This window comes from Lepidochelys kempii, chromosome 1 (assembly GCF_965140265.1).
Source record: "Lepidochelys kempii isolate rLepKem1 chromosome 1, rLepKem1.hap2, whole genome shotgun sequence".
Taxonomy (NCBI): Eukaryota; Metazoa; Chordata; order Testudines; family Cheloniidae; genus Lepidochelys; species Lepidochelys kempii.
Genome location: NC_133256.1, coordinates 329,581,522 through 329,607,331, shown reverse-complemented (window position 1 = coordinate 329,607,331; position 25,810 = coordinate 329,581,522). Strand labels below are relative to the sequence as shown.

Genomic DNA, 25,810 nt, shown 5'->3' with positions numbered 1-25,810 from the left:
AAGTGCATGAATGCAGTGTAGGACTACATTTGTTTTTCTCCATACAAAGCTTGTTTCACCTCTACACCTATCCAGGAGAGAACTTAAGTTTCCTGTGCAACAGATATCCAATGTGCCATTTTAGACGTTAGAATAGAAAAGAAGAAGAATTGTTTCCTGTGCAAAAATATATATCAGAGTATTATTCTGGCAGTTAACATTTCCTGGGAAAAATCAGAAAACTTTTCCTTTTGAAATTACCATCAACTACTAGTGCAGCTTCTAAAAGGCAGAAAAACCATGCAGTTCACTGAGTTTGCATATGTGGGTTAATATATCCCTGTTCAGTTTGTACTTTTAAAATATATAATACAAGATACCTCACAATAATAGTGTGGTGCAAATCTCACTTCCCTCATTAATTTTAAAAGTATCTTCTGCTGGTAACTAAGGATTATGTAACATTTACTTAAGTGAAGGATTTTAAATGTTCACTTCCGATTTTTTAAAACCTCTTAAACTTCCTGATTTATACATCCCCACATTCCCCAAACACTGTTAAAAATATGTCAAAAAAAACCCCAACCCCAAATCATCATGGAAAGGACTAACAAACTACTGCCACAACTGTATGAATGCAGAAGACAAATATATAGTGATTCATTTAATTACGCATTGCAAAAAAACCCAATCACAAAAGGTGATTTTAAGATAGATATTTAAAGTATAGTCAAAATAAGTGTTCCTCCTGGAAGCAGAACATAGGGAGAGTAAAAGTAGTACCCTTTTGTGTGTTCCTTTAACGTGTGCTGTTTCAAAAGGCGAGTGTGAAACGTGTGGGCATGTCTACAGGGGGCAAGCGTTAAAGTAAAAATCGTCCAACCCCAGGGTGCTGGCTACATTACAACACTGATCATTCCAATTTCCGTAAATTCTTCCACGAGCCAGTAGAGGCCAAGCGCGCCGCTCTTCGGGAGAGGCTGCCTTCCCCATCCCCACTCCCCGAGAACTTATGAGGCATGGCGGCCACAAGAACATCCACGGTCCCGTTCGTGAGGGATCCCCACACGGGGCAGTGACATCTCCAAGGTGCCACACGCCACGTCTCGCCCTCGGCAGCGGGCGCTCAGGAGTGTTACCCGGAACCGTGCCAGGCCCCGGGGAGGGAGTCACCGGCTGCCACCAGCGCACAGGCGAAGCAGGATCCCTGCCCCGAGGAGCCCAGGGCGGGCAGGCACAGAGCAGCGGCCCGGGGGCACCGGGCCCACGGGCCGGGAAGTGCAGCAGCCCGGTCCCTTACCTAGGAGGAGCAGCTTGACCTCCCTGGCCGCCTTCTCGCCATCCTCCCGCAGGTTCCTGTCGATCATCTTGCTCCGCTCCACCGCCGCCTTGTCCTCCGCGCTCAGCGTGCAGCCCATCTTGGGGGGCGGTAGGTGCTTAACGATCCCCGCCCAGAAGCCCCCCTGTGGAGGCGCTCAGGTGACAGAGTTCACCCCCACACGCGCGCACCGGGATGTGGGGGGGACGACGCTGACCAGACAAGGCTCAGAGCCGTTTCTGTCCGGGCGTGAGTTGAGCCAACGGTCCCGAGAGCAGAGACCCACTTCCCTCTCCCCGAGCTCCCTCAGCCCAGTGATGCTGCTCAGCTCCCGAGGCGCCGCCTGTCTCTCGCGCTCCCCACCAGCGCGCGCGCGCCAAACACCTCGCGTGAGGGAGCGCGAGCCGCTCGCTCGCGTTCAGTCTTGCTCGCTCTAGGGGAAGGCAGTGCGCGTGCGCACGGCTGCTCGGGATAAAGAAAGCTTGTGGCGAAACAGGGGTGAGGGGGATGGAAAAGAAGGGGGGGTAAGAAACCCAGATGAAAAATGGGGGGAGGGTGGAAAAGGGCAAACCACCTCTCCCAGTCCACGCTGCGTCTGCGTGACGTCACCGGGCCGACCGTTTTTAATAAAAATTCTGTTAACGGGGAAACCAGAGACCAGAGTTGAGGGAGTTTCGAATTTCAACGGTTGTAGTACCAGACTGTACCAGTCTTACTGAAGGGAGGAGTCACCCATTCAAGACTGTACCAACAGGAGCGGGTGAGTCCGCCCGTTGGCTGGGGAAAGTAAGCCCGGCCCACCCGTTCAGTGCGGCTAGGCCGGTCAGGGGAGTGCATCAGCCAACCGCGACCGAGCGCCTTGCGGGGGGCGCGCAGGAGTTCTACAGTAATCCCCAGGGGCTCAAAAGTCATGAAACTCGTTTAAAAGGGAGCGAGGAGGCGCCAGGAACCGCCCTGTCGCCCCCTTGCTGAGAGAAGGAGAGGAGGGAGGGCGGGCCCCGTAGCTGCCGCTTCTCTCCTGTGACAAAGAGGGGACAGGGAGCTCTGGCTGCAGCAGCTCTGATTGGTTAGTCTGCCCCAGAAACGGGGGCGTTAGCCAATCAGAGGGCTCAAATTCGCTAGGGGGTGGAACTTCTCTCATGATGAGGCTGGCTCCCGTGGTTGCAGCGCCATGGCAGGAGTTGGCCCGGGGGGTGACTGGGCGCAGGACTGACCTACCCGGCATACGGCTGCCGCGCAGCCCGTCTGGGTTTCACCCAGACAATTCGTTCTGGGGGCTCTGGCTGCCATTTAAGGTTGCCTGGTGCCCAGTTTTGGAACGGAAAGTCCGGTCAAAAAGGGGACTTGGCCGTCTCTGGTCACATGTGCTGAAGGGCATCAGAAGTCCAGTTACCACAGGGCATGGGGAGGTGCTGGGTCATTAACCCTTTCCAGCCCCTGCTCAGCCAGGGCTGCCTCCTACCAGCAGGCAGGCTCCTTGTCAAGCTGCAGCAGCTCCAGTCCCAGCCCTGGAGCAGAGGGTCCCGGGGGAGTCCAAGGGGTGAAGGGATATCTAGATGATTCAGAGACCGGAGGGGGAAGAGGCATGAGCAACAGGGACAGGCCTCGGCGGAAAGACGCGGAGCAGAGGTGGGGCCTTGGGAATCCAGTTACTAGCCATTAGAAAGATGGCAACCCTAAGCAGTAACTGTGGTTCACGGTACCTGGACTGCACTCCTCCTGCTTCCTTGCCACCATGGCACCCTCTCCCAGTTGCAGCCATTCTGGGGCCCCTGCTATTTAGGCCCTGGGGTGCAGGGGAGGGCAGATGGGGTGCAAGGGCGTGGGCCCAGTTGAGCTTGCCCAAAAGAACCTGGGCTCCTGTATGCGGGGTGCACATGCACCAGAAACAGAACTGATTTGGACAACACAGCTCAAAGAACCACTGTTACTGAAGAAGATGTCACGTTCTCTCTTGGGAACAGTGAACACTATTGTATAGTTAAAGATGAGAAACTTGCAGTTCCTTCCGATATTCACAGACTAAAAAAATCCCCTCTGTGAAAATGTCCACAACTGACTTCAATTGAAGGGTATTTGTTTTTTTTTTTTTTTTTAAGTTTAGCTGGTATCAAATTATGGTTGAAAAAATTTCATTTTTTAGTGAAGAAATTATTCCCCATTAAAATACCTTAAACTCTCAAACTGAACGTAACATTTCAAATTTGGCATGATTTAAGTCATCACTCAGCAAAGAAAATGAAGCCAAATTTGAAGAAAAATGGTTCGGTTAACCAGCAGCAGGAAACAGCTTCCTGGGCCAGAAGTCATAAATCTCAAGTGTATAATTAGCAGCATAAAGGGAAGATGCAGCTCTCCTCATCCTCCTTCATCACAAGAATCTGCTTCCTGCCCTGCTCCTCCCACCCCAATCAGTTGCCACCTCTTCCAGCCACATGTGCTTTCCATGCTCAGTTTTGGTTCACTTCTGGCACCTTCCCCCAACCACCATCTCCCCAAAGCTATTTTTCATTTAAAAAATGAACAACTTTTTACTAGCTCTGCTATTTATTAGTGTTATTACGTATCAAAATAAACAATGGTCTACTGTGGCTTCTGCACTGCCATCTGGGAGACCTAGTGTCAGTCTCATTTCTCAAACCAGGGAGTTTTGGGAGCAGCTGCATAATTTACTCATTTCCAAGAATGAAGCGGGTGAATAATGCTACAACAGTGATCCTTAAAGTAGATTAAAATAGATGGAGGAATGGTGGCCATGAAATAAAATCAGGGGGATTTGGGTCACTAGGTTGGCTATTTGAGGGATTGCAAAAATGATGTGTATGAAATTCCAGATGAGCTTTTGTAAAATAACCCAGTTCCTTTGTACATATCTACTAATTTAAGAAAAGTAATTCTGAATTCAATCACTTTTAACTTACTCCTTTTGAGCTGAGAATCGCAGCATGTTTGTAGTGTTCTTCATCGCAGTGGTTCAAATTTTGACAGTAGGACAGGTCATTCCCCTTGGGACAGGGATTTGTTATAAAATTTAGAGTATACAGAAATGAAGAATTTCATCTCCACAGCATCATCCCCCCCCTTTTCCCACATGTGCAAAAGCCTGGGTTTTGCAAGTGAGATGGAGCAAAGGACTGGAGGAAGCAGATAGAGGACAGCTACTCTCTTTGGTATGTGGAGCTATTTTACCACTTTCTCCTCTCCCTGAGGGAGGGACTGGGGCAGCAGACAATAGGGAATAAGATGGAATCATGGAAGCCAGTGGGCCTGAGGTACATAGGATGTAGTACAGGAATTCTGTGGCTTTCAGAGGTTTAACCCCCTTCCTTGGGGCCCAGGGAGGATGGAGCTGAGTGAACTCCAATATGGCCCCTCCTATCAAGCTACTGAATAAAGCTGAAACTACTATAGCTGGGTTAGATGATGGAATTGCAGGACACAACCAGGCAGACCTGAGGGATTTGGGACAGGCCTGATCAAGTGCATCTCAGGACTCTGGAGCCATGCTACCCACTTACACCGAACAGAAAGTGGGGTTCAGTGATGGGAAAGTGAGAAGTGATGTGGTAAAGGGACATTTGCCTCTTGGATGTTGACACCAGCAGGCAGGGAACAGAATTAATGGACTACTGCCATGGGAAAGTGTTTTATTATTGATATAGTGTAGTTGTGTTTTCCTTAGTTGATGCTGTTTCCTTTTCCCCAACTAAGCTTTTAAATGTTTATTACATCGATTCACTGCCTGTGAGTGGAGGATTATTGCCTATTAAGAACCCCCAAGGAAAGTATGTAGTGACCCCAGAAATTCTGGTTGAGGGTTTGAGCTGGTGGGGTTTGTTAGTTGTAAGAGACATCCCTAGCTATTTGAATCCAGACATTGTTGCTGTCGATGACACATAGGAGAAGGGTCACATTATGATCCATGTATCTTATATATAGGGCTAAACTGTGCAACCCTTGTTGGTGACCACTCAGCCAAATAGTCTCATTGAATTTCATGGGAAAACCCACGGAAGTGTTTCCAACATGCGTAATGGTTGCAGTATCTAACCTTTAGGTGAGCAGGGAAATGGTCCCGCTATTGTGGGGAACTTTCCTGGCTTATACAGTACGGCGGTGAAGTGGGCTAGCAAAAGGATCTGAGTCCTCACTCCCACTTCCTTTACCCAGAGCCCTGCCTGACCTCAAGGGCTCCCCTTCCACTCTCCTGTGTGGCAGAGTCCTCGTAATCCAAACAAGACTGGACTCGGATTCCCGGAGAGCTTGACCCCCAACCTTGTTGTGGTCACTTAGGGCAGGGGCTAGGGAGTTCCCACTCCGGGGTGCTCTCTCCACACTGGACACTTCCCTGACCCACTGATCATTACATACAGTTCAAAGCAAATACAATTTATTAAACAGCAATCGATTTAAAAAAATAAGGAAAAAATGGAAAAGGTTAAAGGAAAACACATAATCCCGCTCTGTGGCACAGGGACATCACAAACAGCATCTCTGGAATGCAAAGAAAGTTCAGTCTGTTCCTCACAAGTTTCAGGCCCCTTCTCAGGGCCTGGCTGTGCTGCAGGGATGCTGCAGGTCAGACACTTGCTCTGGCGATAACCACACACCCTCAGGCTCTAGGTGGCAGGACCCTTCTTCCCAGCGTTGACCCCGCCCTGTCAGGGTTATGATCCCCCTTCAAGTCTGGCCTGCAAGGCCTCATGGCTGAGGGCATCTCCCTGCGCTGGGCCCACTGCCCCGGGTCCCCCTTACTCTCCCCAGCTGCTCACTGCACTCAGCTCTGGACTGCTCCAGCTCCATCTCTAGTTCTACTCTGCCTCAGCATGGCTGCTGCTGCTCCCTGGGCTGCTTCTCTGGCCCCTCTGGCTCTGGTTGCTGCAGCTCTGCTCCCAGGACAGGTCTGGTCTGTGGGCTGCTTCTGTGACTCTGCTCCCAGTTTGGACCTGCTTCCTGGGCTTCTTTTCTGGCCCCTCTGGATCTGGCACGGCTCTTCTCCCCAGCTCAGCTTGGGCCCTTGCTTTCTCCTTAGCTCGGCCCCACTCTGTCTGACCCAGGCAATTCCAGCTCACAGGGAGGACGGGAACCCCCCAACCTCCTGACTCTCTGATCAGCCTGATTGACAGGGAGGCCAGGCTAACCTGGAGCATTGGCCTCTCCCCATTGTTCCTGGGGTTTGTCAGCCTCAGAGTCCTGATTTCCCGCTGACCCTTCCCCTTTCTTTTGGTACTGGGAGCTAACCAACCAAAACACCCCCACCGAGTTTTAGTAAGGGGACAATAGTCCCCTTATGTAACGATGCTGGTTTTCATGGGACCCAACTGAGAATACCAGTTCAGGACAAATTGCTTATAGCTGGGCAGTTACAGCCCAAGGCTGAGGTTCCTTTGCACCCCGACGCAAACCAAACCAGCGAAACAGAGAAGACTTTGGTTTTACCCCACTGGCTAACCATAAGTCACACAAGCAATTCCCTTAGACACTCCAGTTTCCCAGTATCACCACCAGTGCCACTCATTATGGGGATGAATGGTTATGAAAACGAATACGCCAGTAAAAGAAAAAAGGTTCTCTCGATCCGAAAGGACCAAGTCCCAGACTCAGGTCAATATACAAGTTAGATTTTACCCACTAATCACACAGTTGCCAATTCTTTAGAATCTAAAAATCTAAGGGTTTAATCATAGAAGGAAAAAGATATAGATGAGAGCTAGAATTGGTTAAATGGAATTAATTACATACAGTAATGGCAAAGTTCTTGGTTTAGGCTTGTAGCAGTGGTTAGAATAAACTGCAGGTTCAAATCAAGTCTCTGGAGTACATCCACAGCTGGGAAGGGTCATTCAGTCCTTTGTTCAGAGCTTCAGTTTGTAGCAAAGTCCCTCCAGAGGCAAGAAGTAGGATTGAAGACAAGGTGGAGGAGATGCATCAGCCTTTTATAGTCTCTTGCCATGTGGTCTCTGCTTTCTTTGTTCCAAAGACATGCTATCCTGCACATGGCATAGAAAAACCTTAGAGTTCTGTCCATAGGCAGGTCCCTGCATACCTTGCTGAGTCACAAGGTGTATCTACCTTCGCTCAGTGGGTCAGTTGTGTAGCTGATGGTCCTTAATGGGCCATCAAGCAGGCTAGATAGTGCTGATGCCAAATTGTCTGGGGTGTCACCCAGAAGCACAGCACAGGTTTGAAATACAGACAGTATAGAGCTGATACTTATCACTTTAAATACAAAAATGATACATGCATACTGATAGAATAATCATAACCAGCAAACCATAACTTTGTCCTAGACACCTTATTTGACCCCCTTTATACAAGATTTGGTGCCATTAAAGGACCTTGGTTCCACCAATGATCTATACAGTCACAGGTTATGTTAGTAACATCACACTTTACACTTAGCAAGTATGCAATTAGTTTGATTGGATGAGACTTTTGATCCCAGTTCTCCATTGCCTGGCATTTTTGTAGCTGTAACACTCCATTATTATTTATCATTTGAACCACAGTGCCTAGGGATCCGAATCGTAGGCTAGAACCACATACTGCTATGCCCTGTACAAACACCTAACACAAAGATAATCCCTGCCTGGAGAACTGAGGCCCCAGTTCAGTTTCCATTGACTCCAATGGATGCATAATTGGGCCTCATTCTAGACCCCAAACTACCACATATAAATGATGGATTTTGTTTTTCTTTAATTGGCATTTTCCATATTGACTTTAACTCACTTTTAGGTAGACTTGTGGCATTTGTTATATATAACAGATGTACCAGGCCTGACAGAATGAGTTGTCCTCAGTTCTCAATAGCTTATATGGGTGGGAAGTACAAGGTACGTAGGGGCCTAAGTCCCATTTTTAGACACGACTGCAATCCATAAAATTGCTGCTCGGCTGCCGCCTAACCCCATAGGTGCTTAAAGTCACTCAGCACCTATCTTTGCAGTAAAAATTCCTTGGCGCCTGTGTTTTTACCTCTGAGCGTGTGCACTGCTATCTCCCACTAGGTGCCCAGACCCCTGTCTCCCACCTAGGCCCTAGAGTAATTCATGAACCAGGGGAAAGACCAGTGTTCATCTGCTTAACTTGTGTGTGGGATCCTCTCCAATAGGCATGCACTGAGGCTACTTAACTCTACCCAAGACAGGGGAGAAGAGAGGAAGGGAGTCATTCCTTCTAACCTTTAGCCCAGTAGTTAGGTTAATCACCTGGGAAGTGGGAGACCCCTGATGCAAATCCCTCTGCCTGATGCGAAGGGATTTGAACAAGAGTTTGCTACGTCTAAGGTAAGTTCCCTAACCCCGGGGCTACAGAGTAATTCTAACTCTCTCTGACCCAATTAATATTTAGTCATTCAATTATTTAATTAAACTGGAAAAAACTTCAATAGGAGAGACTGAGGGAGACCCACATTAGTATATTTCATAGGGTAGTCAGTAGCAGCAGCAGCATGTGAAGTTAGACAGCCTCTGATTGGGCCCCAGACAAAATTTAGGCAGCCAAATGCTTATCTTTCCCTGGTTCATGAATCACACGCAGAGATAGATGCCTCCCTGCAACCCAGACTTAGGCACCAAACTCCATGAGAAGGATGTGGCTTATCATCCCCCTCTCACCAGCATCCCCTACTGACTAGTTTAGGTGGCTCCCTGCCTAGTGTGCTGGCTTAGTGCATGGCATTCTAAGGTGCCTATCTCTCCCCTTTCATTGTATAGGAGCATGGGTTCCTAACTCAGGCTTTGTGGATAGCCGTGCTCTTCCTGTGATTGTATAGGTACCTAAAAGTTAGGTATTGTGACACTTGTCCAACACCTAGCTCCCATTTGTGGATCTGGGCCCAAGAAGCCACTATTTAACTGTGAGCACACCACCTAGTAATATATTTGTAGTTGGACTCCCACCAAGAGATGGTAAATTAAAATGGTCTTGAAGGTCTTTGTAAATAATTTACTCTCCTATTTAAGTAGACACAATAAGTCATTGCATGCCTTAGAAAATTATACTACTGTTGGAAATTAAAATTCATGCCAACATTTGTAACATAACCAGTGCAGGAATGTAGCTAATAAAAACATAAAATAGTCAGGAGTTGCTTCAGATGATAATAAACCAGTTGAGAGTCCTGTCCCAGTACATTAATTTCATTGGTGAAAAAAAGCATCCAGATGTTAAATGTAACACCTCTGTAGGGATGGCTTTTCCACTACAGACTTCATCAAATCGATATCATCAACTTGCCCATCTACATTTAATGCAAACCAGAATTTTTGTTGCAGCCAAAAGCACTAAACAACATGTGGTTTGTAAATTTTATAGTATCATAGCTGGATAATGTTAGTAGACTGAGCAGGCAACTGGACAGTATAATAATTTGAATATACTGATAAGAATGCAATGGATGCAAGTAATTACTATCAGTGCCGTGGAGATTTCAGTGAAAATAAAATTTAATGTGTTGCAGAAGAGTAACAGTGTTAGATAGAAGAGCTGGGTGAATGCCTTATAATGTAGGGCTTGATTCTGCCCTCAGATACATAGTGCAGCTTCTGTTTACTTCTGTGGAATTAATTCTAATTACACTAATGGAGAGGAGAATCAGTTTTGTGTGAGCATACTATGCAATCCAGTAATCCTTACAGATAATTTCTGGCAAAATATTTGCAGTTAAAGTATTTTTAAATGCCAGAAATAAGAGATAGAGGGGCAATTTGATGCTTAACTTATTTTAAATTAACCTTTCAGAAAAAACGTCCGGTTCCCCACAAGTCACACTGGTCATCTCTCAGTTATTGAGACTCCAGGGAGCAATGGTCTGAGATGTCATAGATATGAGGACTCTAGAAGAGTTATGGTATCAGGCCATAGCTGCTCCAGTAAATGGATTTCTTGTAGTATAATGCATATGTTTTGAAAAGGCTTTTTATTATGATATAATATGAAAAATCATACCAAAGAAGGCCCCATTCCCCAACATTCCCATACAACCTGAACTGAAAATGAAATAATCATGATTTGGTGTGCTGAATGCCCCAAGTAAGCAAGAGGGATAAGATATTTCTTAGCCCCTACAAAATAAATAATTATTAAATTAATAAGTATGCTTCTCAAAAACTTGTAATTATCTAAAAATATTAACCTGAGCTTCTGCAGGGCTATAATGGCAGTCTTGATGTCACATAATTATGCGTTTAGGTTTGTCACAGCAGAACAGGAATGAGATGCCACTGCTAGGAGAATTAGACATTTTTTTAAAAAAGTTTATAGTTAAGTGTTAAGTCAAATCATGATTATTTCACTTTTAGTCACATTTGAATTTCTCCTTTGGGCATGGTCCTTCACAGTAAACATCACATTCATAAATGTCACTAGATTTGAATACCTAGTAGACACACATCTGATGTGAATTTGACAACTCATGAACAATTTTTCTTGTTAGCAAAAACGTTGCCAAAGTTGAGTAAAACATTCTTTTCTGTGTCTGAAATTTTCAGTGCAACTTTTTGGTGGTGCACTTTCAGATATTGAATTACAATGACATTTTTTCAGGTTTCCTGATTGGCAGAGTCTGCTCAATATGTTCAAGATGGTCCACAGAAACCATTTTGCCTTGTTTCTCCAGGCATATGTAGAGTGAAGGGGATATTCCCCACAAAAGACATTAGAAGGGAGAGAAATCCTGAAATCCAAAAAGACACAATGGTTGAGCCTCTCACACCCTGCTCTGGCCTATTTACACATGGTAAAAGGGCCAGAGCTGTATAAAGGGCCCTAAATGTGCCAGTTCTAGCTGGGGGAGGATTCCTGCGACATAGGCACTGCAGAAGACAGCAAAAAGACTTCCCTTTGAGACCCCCTTTTAAGCCCTGGCATAGGGGTGAGTTGGGAGCATGTTGCAGAAATTCCAGGCATTCCAGGCATATTACAGATCATAAGACAACCAAGGGAGGCTGCCATAACTCAGTTACACTTGGGGTCACTTCAGTCCCCAACACAGCCCAGGATCAAGAGGATACAAAGGTATCTTAAGGGTAGCTTGGGACCTCTCCCTGCTCTCTGCAAGTTCTGTGCTACAGCTGTAAGAGGTGCAGCACAGAATCCCATCTCAGATGGAAAACAGTGGTGACTTGTTAACCTCACCAAAGATAATACAAGGATGGGAGAATGTCCAAGGGAGGATGCACTAAACTGTGCATATTCTGTTTATTAATCTTAAAATTATAGAAATGTAGGGCTGGAAGGGACCTTGAGAGGTCATCTAAGCCAGTGGTTCTCAAAGCTCGTCTGCCGCTTGTTCAGGGAAAGCCCCTGGTGGGCCAGACCGGTTTGTTTACCTGCCACGTCCGCAGGTTCGGCCAATTGCGGCTCCCACTGACTGAGGTTCGCTGCTCCAAGTCAATGGGGGCTGCGGGAAGCGGCGCAGGCCAAGGGGCGCGGTCCAGCCCGCCAGGGGCTTTCCCTGAACAAGCAGTGGACTGGCTTTGAGAACCACTGATCTAAACTAATCCCCCCATGCTGAGGCAGGACAAAGTATACTTAGGCCATCCCTATTAAGTGGTTATTTAATCTGTCCATAAAAATCTCCAGTGGTGGGGATTGCACAACCTCCCTTTGTAACCATTTCTAGTCCCTAAGTATCCTTATAGTTAGAAAGTTCGTCCAAATACCTAAGTCTCCTGTGCTGCAGATTAAGTCTATTACTTCTTGTACTGCCTTCAGTGCACATGGAGAACAGTTGATCACAATCTTCTTTATAACAGCCCTTAACATATTAGAAGCCTGTTACTAGGTCCCCCCTCAGTCTTCTTTTCTCAAGACTAAACATGCCCAGTTTGTATAACCTTTACTCAGAGGTCAGGTTTTCTATTGAAATTTAAAAACACTGAAATTTGCATATTATGTTTATTAATATTAAATATAGATTGTGCCATTTGAACCTGTTGGTGACACTGGGCACTACACTAGGTAACTCGGGAGAGTGGAAGACCATGAGTGTCAATGAAGCCCTCTTGCTCTAGGTCCAGATAAACTAAGGCCCCTTTGCTCCTTGAACTTTCTGTGACCCTGCATAACTCTAAGGATCACAAGCCGGACTGGGACAACTGTAATATCCTCCTGAGAACCCTGTTGTCTGAGGTGGAGCGGAATCAGGTTACAGCTAAGGCAAGGGGAGCGTCAGCTTTCAAGCGAAAGAAAGGAAGCTATCTGTCAAGTCTCTACCCCAAGCACTTGTAAACGGCTCAGGGCTTTTCTGGGTATGGTGGGCTTCTGCAGGATCTGGATCCCAGAGTTTGGACTATGGTCTAAACCGTTATATGACTGTGTCAAGGGAACAGATCACAACCCCTTTCACTGGTCCCCAGAAGCCGACAGGGCATTTAAAATCCTAAAAAGGAAGCTGATGGAAGCTCCAGCCCTGGGTCTGCCGGATCTCTCAAAGCCATTTCAATTGTATATACATGAACGAAAAGGGGTGGCCCTGGGAGTGCTAACCCAGTTGTTGGGGACCTGGAAATGTCCCGTGGCTTATTTTTCTAAGTAACTGGATCAGGTTGCAAAGGGTTGGTCAGCATGTTTACGGGCGCTCGCAGCTACTGCCCTAGTACTTGAGGAAGCCGAGAAGCTAACATTGGGAGGGGTTATGCAAATCTATACTCCCCATATGGTCCGAGCCCTGCTAGACACCAAGGGTGGGCTCTGGCTCACCCAGGCTCGGATTGCTCGGTATCAGGCTAAGCTGTTAGAGAACCCCGAGGTCACCTTGCAGTCTTGCCCCACCCTTAACCCAGCCACCCTCTTGCCAGAAACAGAGGAACAGGAACACGACTGTTTAGAGATCATAGATGCCCAATGCTCCAGCCGCCAGGACTTGAAGGATCAGCTGCTCCCAAATGCAGATTATGAGTGTTACACTGATGGTAGCAGCATTGTCATGGAGGGGCAAAGGAGGGCGGGTTATGCTGTCGTGACCCTCCATGATACCGTAGAGGCCAAGAGGTTGCCCACCGGGACCTCTGCCCAGCTGGCTGAGCTAGTAGCCCTGACCCGTGCACTCGAATTGTCAAAGGGAAAGCGGGTCAACATTTTCACTTATTCAAAGTATGGTTTTGGGGTGCTGCATGCTCATGCTGGCCTGTGGAAGCAAAGGGGAATGCTAACAGCCCAAGGCTCCCCAGTCAAGTATGGGCCCCAAATTTTCCGGCTCCTAGAAGCTGTACAACTCCCCTCAGAACTAGCTGTGGTGCACTGTAGAGCCCATCAAAGGGAAAATCAAGATGTGGCCAGGGGCAATGCCAGGGCAAACAGAGAAGCCAAGCATGCCGCCACCTCGACTCCACCGGCAGCTGAGGATGCCCACATGCATACCCTTATCCCATCAATGGGGGAGCTTCCAACCCCTCAGTACTCTGGGGAAGAGAGGAAACTAGCTGACAAACTCAGTCTTCAGGACAAAGAGGGATGGCTTCATTCCCCGGAAGGGAAGATCCTCTGACCGAAGGGCCTGATCCGGCCAGTACTGCAGCAGCTACACCAAACCACTCACGCCGGCAGAGAGGCCCTTATCCAGCTAATGGGAAAATACTTCTTAACTTCTGGACTCCGACCGCTGGCTACCCAGATACAAGCTGACTGTTTAGTCTGCCAAAAGAATAACCCTTGGCCAGTACATCCAGTAACACCAGCTACCCTGGAACCCACTCCAGGCCCCGGACTGGTGTGGCAAATAGATTTCACTGAGTTTCCCCGAACTCAAGGGTTCAGATATCTCCTCGTCTTGGTGGACCAATTCAGCGGATGGCCTGAAGCCTTCCCGTGCCGTAATTGCACTGCCAAAACAGTGGCCCTCAAGCTCGTTAGGGAAATTATTCACCGCTTCGGACTCCCCCAGTGGATGGAATCTGACAATGAGACGCACATCACATCAAAGATCGTTCAAAACATCTCAGATGCCTTACAGATCCCTTGGAAACTCCATATGCCATGGAGACCGCAGGCCAGTGGTGTAGTGGAACGCACCAATCAAACCCTTAAGCGACACCTCTCAAAAGTGTGCCAAGAAGCCTCCCTGCGATGGCCCAATGCTCTACCCCTTGTCCTGTTCCGCGTCCGCGCTCTCCCGAAGGGTAGATTAGGGCTTAGTCCCTTTGAAATTTATGTTTGGAAGGGCATGGCCTATGAATGGGACACCGGTTCTGGCAGGGGAGTGGGAAATAGGATGTGGTTTTTTATCTCAGTTTATGTGCTCTCTGTCTCCTGTTCTCTCTTCTCTCCACAGGTATACCAAAGACTTCCAGCCTCTTCCATTGGATTCCCCTGTCCACTCCTTGCAGCCAGGTGACTCCGTGCTGGTTCGTACCTGGAAGGATGAGCCCCTCCAAGAGAAGTGGAAGGGACCCCACACCGTCCTGCTGGTTTCCCACACGGCGGCAAAGGTCGAGGGACACAAAAACTGGATCCATCACTCTCGCCTGAAGGTGGTGCCTGCTCCTCCACCAGCAGAACAGTGGACCGTGCAGCCCGTCACCATGTCACCCTCCGACAATCTTGGACTCAAATTATTGTTTAAAAAGACATAAGCACGGGGGGGAGGGCTACAAGGGCATATATATCATGAGGTCCCTCATAGTGGGTGTCATTTGCCTGGTATTCCCCATCTCTCTCTCTAAAGAAGGGATGGATGGGAACCGTTAATTTGAATGTAAATACCTATGAGGCCCTCAAAACCGCCTTTTCCCGGGAATTTAATCTTTCCAACTGCTGGATATGTTCCCAGATCCCCTATCATGCAGCCAGCTTCCCTTGGAGGGCAACCCCACAACTGGTCAGACCTCTGTGATGGGTGGATAAAAGCAAACGCCACTCCCTTCGGGTCATGGCCCACCTCCCATCGGGCCGGCGCTGGCACCAGCAGTCCCTGTATGCCCCCGAACCCATTAGTGAGAAAGATAGATTCGGTATGATCCTTCTCCCAGCATATGGTGTGGGTAGATTGGCCAAGCTCTATCACCAGCTCTCTGTATTCCTCACCAAGTTCACCAATGATACCTTGGCCATAGAGAGGAGCCTCAGCAAGGAACTTTATCAACTCCGGTTGTTGTCCCTGCAAAACCGCCAAGCCCTAGATTACCTTTTGGCTGCACAGGGCTGGGTGTGTGCCCTGATTGGGAATGAATGCTGTACGTATGTCCCAGAAAATTCACAGGATATTAACAAGCACATCCTGTCAGCCGAACAGGCCCTTAACCAGTGGAAAGCCCAGGAAAGAGAGCCCACTATCTTTGACTCACTCTGGGGATGGCTGCCCGACCTGGGGGGAGGCATTGTTCGTCTTCTGGTCACAGGTGCCGTGTTGTGTATTATCATTCTCCCCTTTCTTGCCTGTTGTAAAGCACTCATATACAAGATATGTGCCTCCCGCTCCACAGAAACCCCATTATATCCTCTTGTTGAGGATTCTAACTCCTCAGCACTTAATCACTTATTGTCCAGGGAATATGAGAAAACTCAGTTGCAAGCTTGTTGAGTAGTCTCAAAGGAGGGAGTTGTTGGTGACAGTGAGCAGTACACTAGGTAACTCGGGAGGGTGGAAGACCACGAATGTCAATGAAGCCCTCTTGCTCTAGGCCAGATAAACTAAGGCCCCTTTGCTCCTTGAACTTTCTGTGACCCTGCATAACTCTAAGGAAGCTAGCACGCAAACAGACAGGTTTGCACACGGCTCACCAGCCAAGACCAGCTTCGGCCTGGGAAACAGATAGATAAGGCAGAAATGTTTAGCAAAAACCAGTAACAAATAGGACCAAATAAGGCAAGACTCGGGCAATGCTACTGAGGAAAAACACAACTGGCTGCTTTAACTGATTGGCTACGGTATTGTATGGGGCAACAGGTAATTGGTTGCATAAGCTTGTGTAGTGAAGTAGGCAAAGGTATAAAATGTATACTGGAATTTTCTGCACGGCTGCAGGATTTGAGACAGCTTAGTCTCCCTGCGCCCTCTTTGACGCTTCAAATAAATCACTCTGCGTCTCCACTCCATTGTGGTCATTGGCGCGACGCATACCGGGCAACGAACCCAGCTGTTGCTTGCCTCGGGCACTCTGTGCCGGCAACAAACCTTTTCATTCAATTATGTTAGTAATTAATCAGTAAGGGCCAGATTGTGCAAGCTTTACTCATGTTGGATAACACTTATTCATGCAAGCAGTTTAATTTAACTGGTGTAAGTAAATGTTCATCAACCTAAGGGTTGCACAGTTGGACCTTAAGGTAAGGTATGTTTGAGAGTAAAAACCTGAATTCAGCCTTGGTTAGCAGTCTTGGTCTGGTAAAAGGGTGAAGTGTTGAAAAGATGAAGAAAAAAAGTTCAGAAGAGGAAAAGAAAATGAAAAAGAATGATCAAGGGTCTATATAAAGAAAAAGAGTATGAATCATATTCTTTGCTGGGTATCTGGCTGGTGAATCTTGCCCATATGCTCAGGGTTCAGCTGATTGCCATATTTGGGGTCGGGAAGGAATTTTCCTCCAGGGCAGATTGGAAGAGGCCCTGGAGGTTTTTCGCCTTCCCCTGTGGCATGGGGCACAGGTCACTTGCTGGAGGATTCTCTGCTCCTTGAAGTCTTTAAACCACAATTTGAGAACTTAATAGCTCAGACATAGGTGAGAGGTTTTTTGCAGGAGTGGGTGGGTGAGATTCTGTGGCCTGCATTGTGCAGGAGGTTGGACTAGATGATCATAATGGTCCCTTCTGACCTTAGTATCTATGAATCTATATTTCATACAGATCTTGTCTTTATTTCTACATAGTCTTCAGAATATATGGAAGGCAAAGACTGCTCTGAATCAGAATTACAGAATCATAGGACTGGAAGGAACTTTAAGAGGTCATCTAGTCCAGTTCCCTGCACTCATGGCAGGACTAAGTATTATCTAGATCAGTGGTTCCCAAACTTGTTCAGCCGCTTGTGCAGGGAAAGCCCCTGGCGAGCCAGGCCAGGCCGGTTTGTTTACCTGCTGCATCCGCAGGTTCGGCCGATCGCGGCTCCCAGTGGCCGCGGTTCGCTGCTCCAGGCCAATGGGAGCTGCTGGAAGCGGAACAAGTTTGGGAACCATTGATCTAGATGATCCCTGACAGGTGTTTGTCTAACCTGCTCTTCAAAATCTCCAATGATGTAGATTCTACAACCTCTCTAGGTCATTTATTCCAGTGCTTAACCACCCTGACAGGAAGTTTTTCCTAATGTCCAACCTAAACTGCCCTTGCCACAATTTAAGCCCATTCCTTCTTGTCCTATCCTCACAGGTTAAGGAGAACATTTTTTCTCCCTCCTCCTTGTAACAACCTTTTATGTACTGGAAAACTGTTGTCATGTCCCCTCTCAGTCGTCTCTTCGCCAGATTAAACAAACCCAATTTTTTCAGTCTTCCCTTATGCATAATGTTTTCTAGACCTTTAATCATTTTTGTTGCTCTTCTTTGAGCTTTCTCCCATTTATCCAGATCTTTCCTGAAATGTGGCACCCTGAACTGGACATAATACTCCAGTTGAGGCCTAATCAGTATGGAGTAGAGCAGAAGAATTATCTTGTGTTTTGCTTACAACACTCTTGATAATACATCCCACAATGATATTTGCTTTTTTTGCAACAGAGTTACACTGTTGTAAGTTTCCAGCCCTCCAGGATTGTCCTGGAGTCTCCAGGAATTAAAGATTAATCTTTAATTAAAGATTGTGTCCTGTGATGAAATCTCCAGGTATACATCCAAGCAAAATTGGCAACCCTACACTGTTGACTCATATTTAGCTTGTGATCCACTATGACCCTCAGATCTCTTTCTGCAGTACTCCTTAGTCAGTCATTTCCAATTGTGTAGGTGTGCAACTGATTATTCCTTCCTAATTGAACTACTTTGTATTTGTCCTTATTGAATTTCATCCTATTTACTTCAGACCATTTCTCCAGTTTGTCCAGATCATTTTGAATTTTAATCCTATCCTCCAAAGCACTTGCAACCACTCCCAGCTTGGTATCATTCACAAACTTTATATGTGTATTTTCTAAGCCATTATCTAAATCATTGATGAAGATATTGAACAGAACCAGAACCAGAGTTGATCCCTGTGGGACCCCACTTGATATGCCCTTCCAGCTTGACTTTGAACCACTGATAAGTACTCTCTGGGAATGGTTTTCTAACCAGTTATGCACCCACCTTATAGTAGCTCCCTCTAGGTATTTCCCTAGTTTGTTTTTGAGACAGTCATGCAAGACTGTATCAAAAGCCTTACTAAGATCAAGATATACCACATCTATTGCTTCCCCCATTCACAAGGCTTGTTACCCTGTCAAAGAAGTTATCAAAAGTTAAATTGTCATAAAATTATTACAAGTGATGTCCCCTATTAGTTAACAAACATTGACACTACGCACATATAATTAATAAAAAAATCATTCAAATATCATATCTAAAATATCTGAAAATATAAAATTAAAAATTACATACTAGTATTAATACACAAGAATACCAGAAAGATTCTTGGAGTTAAATTTTCTGCTCTTGAATCTTTGCAAATTTAAGAACTTCAGGCTTTTTAAACAAAGGTTTCTGTTCCTTTAAAAATCTTAATTATTGCTGGGTGAATGGTAAAGTATATGTTATACCCTGATCTCTCAATAGTTTTCTTGCAAGATTGAATGCAGTTTTCTGCTACAATAAATGGAGAGAAAAATCTTGGAAAATGACAGATTTTCCTGTTTGAGTCAGTAAAGATCTCTCTACCATAGCAACCTGTAAAATTCTGTCTTTAAAGTTATGAAGGCAGATAACTACAGTTAAGGGTGAAAGCTGTCTCTTACAGCCATGTTTTGTACTCCTGGAGACTTTAGGTAAAATCCTGGCCCACTTAACTTGTACAGGTTTCAGTGGGGCCAGGACTTCACTCTTTTTCCAGGTGTTGCATAATGGTGTCTATTGTTTGAGTTCATTCAGACAACGTTATCACTTTGTTGCACTGCTGTTAGTTGATTTTAAAATTTGTCTTTCCTTCCAGGTGATCAGTCTAAAGAGCATTGCAGAGTCATTTGGATTTCTGAAGACTTACAGTCCATTATTATGGTCACCTCTAAGGTAGTTTTTTTGTTAGTTGCCAAAAAGCTATATTTTTCAGTGTGAATGGATCCACCATCTCAAACGTCTTCCTGATCCATTCCAATTTCTTCTAAGCCTGCAAGTTGTGATATCAATGCAACTTTAACGCCTTCGTGGCCAAGATGGAGTCTGCTCTGCAGGCAGCTCTGGCCAAGAGATGGCGTGCTCAGGAATGCAGCAGGAAATTTTTTTTCCACCCCAGGGGCACCTGTTTCAAACCCTTCCAGAGTGAACACCCACACCCACAGGAAAAGTACAATGGATATAACAAAGGGAGATATTTATTTATAGAGGAATGAGAGGAGAAAAAAAGGGGAAATGTAGAGGGAGCAGTAGAACAGGGTTGCATTCAACCAAGGCCCCACAGGCCCAGTGGTAACACAGTCTGAAAGGGCAGGCACTGAGCAATGTGTCTGCACACAGAGTTCAGGAATCCTGAGCAGAGTTCCAGTTTAAGGGTGAGTCTTGGGTGCTCCTGGTCGTCTTCAGCGCCAGTGAACTTTTCCCAACAAATCCCTCTGGTGCCCTCTTCTGCCGCTCTCTGCAAAGCCACACAGAGAGACAACTGCCCCACTTAACTAGCTACAGCCTCCCTCCTTATTCTCAATGCAAAGTCACAAGCCCCGGTACTCACAGGCCCATCCAGCTTTGGGCAGCAGTGATACTGGTTCCAGCTTCGGCCTGTCCTTCTCGGGCAATTTCTCCCTGGCACGGTGCTCCTCCTGGCTCCTATCCTGGGGTGTTCCCGATCGGCTGCCCTGTCCTTCCCAGGCTTCAGGAAGGTTTTTTCTCCTTTACTTTGTTCAGGGTCTCCCAGCTGCAGCCCTTCTCTCCCTGGGCTCCAGAGCCATACCCCTAAGTTTCCCTCCTTTTTCTCACTGCTCCCCCTCCCCAATAGGAAAAAGATTTACAGGGGCCATGCTCTCTAAACCCCAAGGGATTACATCAAGTTGAGCAGGTTAATCTTTGAGTAGTTTCCACAGATGTTTAGAAAGTTATTTCTGTGGTTTGATCAGCTGGGGAGCCAAAAATTAGAGTTTTGGAAGAGGACCTTAAAAGAATTCAACAAGGAGCTCTTAGGGACACAGCTTAGCTGTTGTACTGTATCATGTCATACAATTTAAGGCCAGAATGGACCACCAGATCATCCTATCTAGGCCTCCACATCACAGGCCACTAAACTCCACGCTGCTACCCCCCACATCGAGGGCAATAACCTGGATTAATCTAAAGTTTTAGTGCCCTCAGGAGTCTAAACTATTGTGTGCCACAGGCAGAGAATAGGAGGGACTGAGATGTACCAATGCCCACGACCCTAGCAAGCAGCCCATGCTGTAGAGGAAGGCAAAAACCCCTAAGGTCCCTGCTAATCTGTCCTAGGGGGAAATTCCTTCCAGATCCTGAAAATGGCAATCTATTTGACCTTGAGCCTGTGAGCCAAGCCACCACCAGCCAAGCATCTGAGAAGGAATTCTCTGTACTGCTCCCGAGCACCAGCTACCACCATCCAGTGTCTTATCTCCAGCCAGCTCCATCTCTGCTTCAGAGGAAGGATAAAAAACAGCCCAGAATACATTGGGGAGAAAAAAAATCCCTCCTGATCCTTCCAGGAGATCAGTTGAAATAGCCATTACAGAATATTTTTTGTTATTTTTAAGTCGGAAGTGATAATCTGAATGCTATTGATATTGACACATAAATACTAACACTCTGAAATAGCAAGATAATAAAGGTACATCATCAACTCGAATCTTTTTTAACTAACTTAAAAACATACAATTTTCAGACAAAGTCCCCTTTTAAATAAATAGTGTGTGACCTTTCCTTGCCTTTAGTTAATGCAAATAATTTTTGGAATCATCTCTCCAGTTATAGGTGTAAAAGGAAATGCATATGAAGCTTTGAGTCTTTAAAGAGACATTAAAATTAACATACTATCATGGCAAGTCTGCAATAAACCACAATGAAGAGCGTGCTGCCAAATAAATCTAAAAACTGAATCTGTATAATAACAGTATAGAAAAATGGAGGCTTGAGCGATTTAAATGGCAGAGAGATAGGAAAACAAATTAATTAAGCCAATAAGGGACCATTTCATTAATCTGATAAATTTTTGCACTGTCGATTAATCACAATTAACTGACGTAATTAACTCAAAAAAATTAATTGCGATTACAAAAATTAATCGTGATTAATTGCAGTTTTAATCGCACTGTTAAACAATAGAATACCAGTTAAAAGTTGTTAAATATTTTTGGATATTTTTCTATATTTTCAAATATATCGATTTCAATTACAACATAGAATACAAGGTGTACAGTGCTCACTTTACATTATTATTTTTATTACAAATATTTGCACTATAAATAAATACAAAGAAATAGTATTTTTCAGTTCACCTCATGCAAGTACTGTATTGCAATCTCTTTATCGTGAAAGTGCAACTTACAAATGTAGATTTTTTTGTTACATAAGTGCACTCAAAAACAAACCAATGCAAAACTTTAGAGTCTAAAAGTCCACTCAGTCCTACCTCTTGTTCAACCAATGTAAACAAGTTTGTTTACATTTACAGGAGATAATGCTGCCCACTTCTTATTTACAGTGTCAGCAGAAAGTGAGAACAGGCGTTCGCATAGGACTTTTATAGCTGGCATTGCAAGGTATTTACATGCCAGATAGGCTACCATTCTTATGCCCCTTCATGCTTCAGCCACAATTCCAGAAGACATGCTTCCATGCTGATGACACTCATTAAAAAAATAATGTGTTAATTAAATTTGTGACTGAACTCCTTGGGGGAGAATTGTATGTCTCCGGCTCTGTTTCACCTGGATTCTGCCATATATTTCATGTTATAGTAGTCTTGGATGATGTCTCAGCACATGTTGTTCATTTTAAGAACACTTACTCTGCAGATTTGACAAAAGGCAAAGAAGGTACTTGTGACGTTCCCCTCTGGTGTTATCTGGACCAGTGATCTGCTAGGTCTCTCCAATCGTTGACTCTGGGAGCCAGCCTTACCCTGCTCTGCTGTGAGAACCCCCACTCGTGGGCTGTTCATGCACAGCCTCTAGTATGTAAACTGTTCCCAACTATGTGAGGGAGCACTTTTGGCCAGCCACTGCTTGGATAGTGCAACCGAATGACACTAGCCAATATTTCTGGTCCCGGACACAACCCTAAGAACCTCCATCTTGCAGTGTCCAGCTATACCTACTGGACGCTGCAAACTTATATGAGTTCGTCAATTTTACAAATAAATTGATATGTACCAGGCTTGTTATCCCAAGGGGAGTCTCTGACATGCTTCAAACCAAATGCGCTGCTTCAGATAGAATAAACAAATTGATTAACTACAGAATATAGATTTAAAGTGATTATAAGTCAAAGCACAACAAGTCAGATTTGGTCAAATGAATAAAAGCAAAATGCATTCTAAGGTGATCTTAACACTTTCAGTGCCCCTACAAACTTAGATGCTTCTCACCACAGGCTGGCAGATTGCTCTTCAGCCAGGCTCTCCCCTTTGATCAGCGCTTCAGTCGCTTGGTGGTGGTGTCTGTAGATGGAGGTGGAAGAAAGAGAGAGCATGGCAAACTTCTCTCCCTTTTATCATGTCCTTTCTTCCCTCTTGGCTTTGCCCTCCACCCCCACCCCTTCAGAGTCAGGTGAGCATTACCTTATTGTTGTCCCAAACTGATCAAGGGAAGGGGGGGTGACCCTGATGAGGTGTGAACTGCCCCTCTGCTCCTGCAAAGTTTTGCCTGGGCCTCTGCTCCTCGAAAGTTTTTGCCTGAACTTGTTTTAATCCATGAACTTGTTTTAATCCATATTTTCAGCCTCATAACTATATACATGAAATTACAACCTATAACAGTACTATAACAACAATGCTCAGTGCATCATGAGCCTTCCGAAGACACCCAACATGAGAAACTTTGCATTGGATACCACACGATCATATTATAAGGATGAACATGGGAATGCAGGGTGTTCCCCCGAGGTACAGAGTGTCACAGTACTAAATTGAGATAGCTGCAGCACTTGATCCAAGGTTTAACTATCTGAAGTGCCTTCCAAAATCTGAGAGGGATGAGGTGTGGAGCATGCTTTCCGAAGTCTTAAAAGAGCAACACTCTGATGCAGAAACTACAAAACTCGAATCACCAAAAAAGAAAATCAACCATTTGCTGTGGCAGCTGACTCAGATGATAAAAATGAACATGCGTCAGTCCACATGGCTTTGGATTGTTATTGAGCAGAACCTATCATCAGCATGGACGCATGTCCTCTGGAATGGTGGATGAAGCATGAAGGCACATAGGAATCTTTAGCACATTTGGCATGTAAATATCTTGCAACACTGGCTACAAGAGTGCCATGCGAACTCCTGTTCTCACTTTCAGGAGACATTATAAACAGGAAGCAGGCAGCATTATCTCCTGCAAATGTAAACAAGCTTGTTTGTCTGAGTCATTGGCTGAACAAGAAATAGGACTGAGTGGACTTGTAGGCTCTAAAGTTTTACATTATTTTATTTTTGAATGCAGTTATTTTTTGTACATAATTCTACATTTGTAAGTACAACTTTCATCATAAAGAGATTGCACTACAGTACTTGTATTAGGTGAACTGAAAAATACTATTTCTTTTGTTTTTTACAGCGCAAATATTTGTAATCAAAACTAAATATAAAGTGAGCACTGTACACTTTGTATTCTGTGTTGTAATTGAAATCATTATATTTGAAAATGTAGAAAACATCCAAAATATTTAAATAAATGGTATTCTATTATTCTTTAATGGGGCGATTAATCAAAATTAATTTTTAATTGCTTAACAGCTCTAAAAAATTTATAATCCAACCAATAAGGGATTTTATTTAATGGATTAGATTGTGAATTGCATATCCAGTAAAAGACTATGGATTTCATGTATACCTGCAAGCTAGAAAATAATACAATTTCCGAAATATATATTATTTATTTTTACAAAGATTTTAAATGTGGTTGAAGATGACCAAAATTCTCACAGTAACACTCATCTTCTAGGTGCAGTTATTCATTGCTTCACAACAGTTTGCTACTGTTTGGTGTTTGGTGCACAATGCAGAATGATTTGTGCCCTGATCTAATATGCATATATTGTTTTGAAACCTGATCCTGCACCACTGAATTAAATTGGCATTGTGTCATTGGTTTCAGTCCAACTAGGATCAAACCTATAGTTCTGTGTGTCTCTTGTAAATAAATACCGGCGAGTGAGTAAGCATACAGCAGACCTAAGGAAGGCTTTTGCCATAGTTATAATGCTTACTCACATTCTCATATTGCTAATATATTCTCTCATCATAGGCTTGATTCTGCAAGGTGCTCAACACTGTGGCCCTAATCCAGTAAAGCACTTAGGGCTAGATTTACAAAGGAGACTTACACATTAACTAATAGTTGCCCTGCCACCCAGTGGGATTCACTGCCTCAAGTTAGGTGCCCAGATTCTCCACATCATGCACAGGGAGAGTGAGGCACCTAAGAAAGGAATTTGCAGAAGCCAGGAAGCTGAGCAGGGAGTTGCCTGAACTAGTCAGTAGGAAATGCCAAGGAGAGGGATGGGGCCTAAGTACTGCCCCTCAATGGTAATTAGGTGCCTTACTCCAGTGCCAGAGGAAGGTTCTACCCTCCACTTGGGATTCTCAACAGTCAACCCTCTCCTGGAGGTCGGCACCTAAGCCAGGTCAGCCCTTTCTCATTAAAAAAGAGAGACTCCCCTGCTCTATTATACACAATAGCCCATTAGTTAGGGCCTCACCTGGGATACAGGAGACCTGTTTTCAAATCCCGACTCTGCCTGATTTGAAGTAGAAATGTGATCTCCCGCTCACTAGGAGAGTGCCCTGACCACTAGGCAATGGCTGTATTCTTATGGGGTCTCTCAGTCTTTCCTGTTGAAATTTGTATAAATAAATACTCATTGGGCCAGAGAGAGAGAGAGAGAGACTATAGACCCGTGGGTAGGACACCCACCAGGGATGTGGGGGAGTGAGGTTTAAGTCCCTGCTCCAATGAATAGTATACACAGTAGAATATCTTCAACAGGAGAAGTTGAGATAGTCCCACCCCACCATGCACAACAGGCAGGTGGCCAGGGCAGCTGGGATGTCAGAGACCTGGGTTCAAGCCTCTGCTCCAAATCTGGCAGAGCACAGATCTGAAAACAGTTCTCATCTATCCCAGGTGAATGTCCTAACCACTGAGCATAACAAGACATGAAGAGCCAGCTAAATTCTTGCTCTCACCTGCATTTTGTGAGGGCCAGATGTGCTCCGAGCATGCCTACTGGATCAGGCCCTACAGGTGAGGG

At 45.4% G+C, this 25,810-nt stretch overlaps 1 protein-coding gene and 1 long non-coding RNA gene across 3 annotated transcripts in view; one reads left to right on the top strand and one right to left on the bottom strand.

Moving 5' to 3' along the window:
* The window catches only part of GNAI1 (G protein subunit alpha i1), a 69,992-nt gene extending 68,243 nt beyond the window's left edge, over positions 1-1,749 (bottom strand). Inside the window, exon 1 of the mRNA XM_073328619.1 lies at positions 1,280-1,749. Within this exon, the coding sequence (XP_073184720.1) occupies positions 1,280-1,397 (118 nt within the window). The 5' untranslated portion in view covers positions 1,398-1,749. The remainder of the gene's footprint in view (positions 1-1,279) is intronic.
* LOC140905382 (uncharacterized) lies at positions 911-16,324 on the top strand. 2 transcript variants are annotated; one of them, XR_012156839.1, is made up of 3 exons: positions 911-1,408; positions 4,366-4,467; positions 14,574-16,324. It is a non-coding gene; the product is annotated as an uncharacterized lncRNA (long non-coding RNA). The 2 variants fall into 2 exon arrangements; XR_012156840.1 differs by lacking the exon at positions 911-1,408 and adding an exon at positions 1,832-2,057.
* Positions 16,325-25,810: the final 9,486 nt, after the last annotated feature.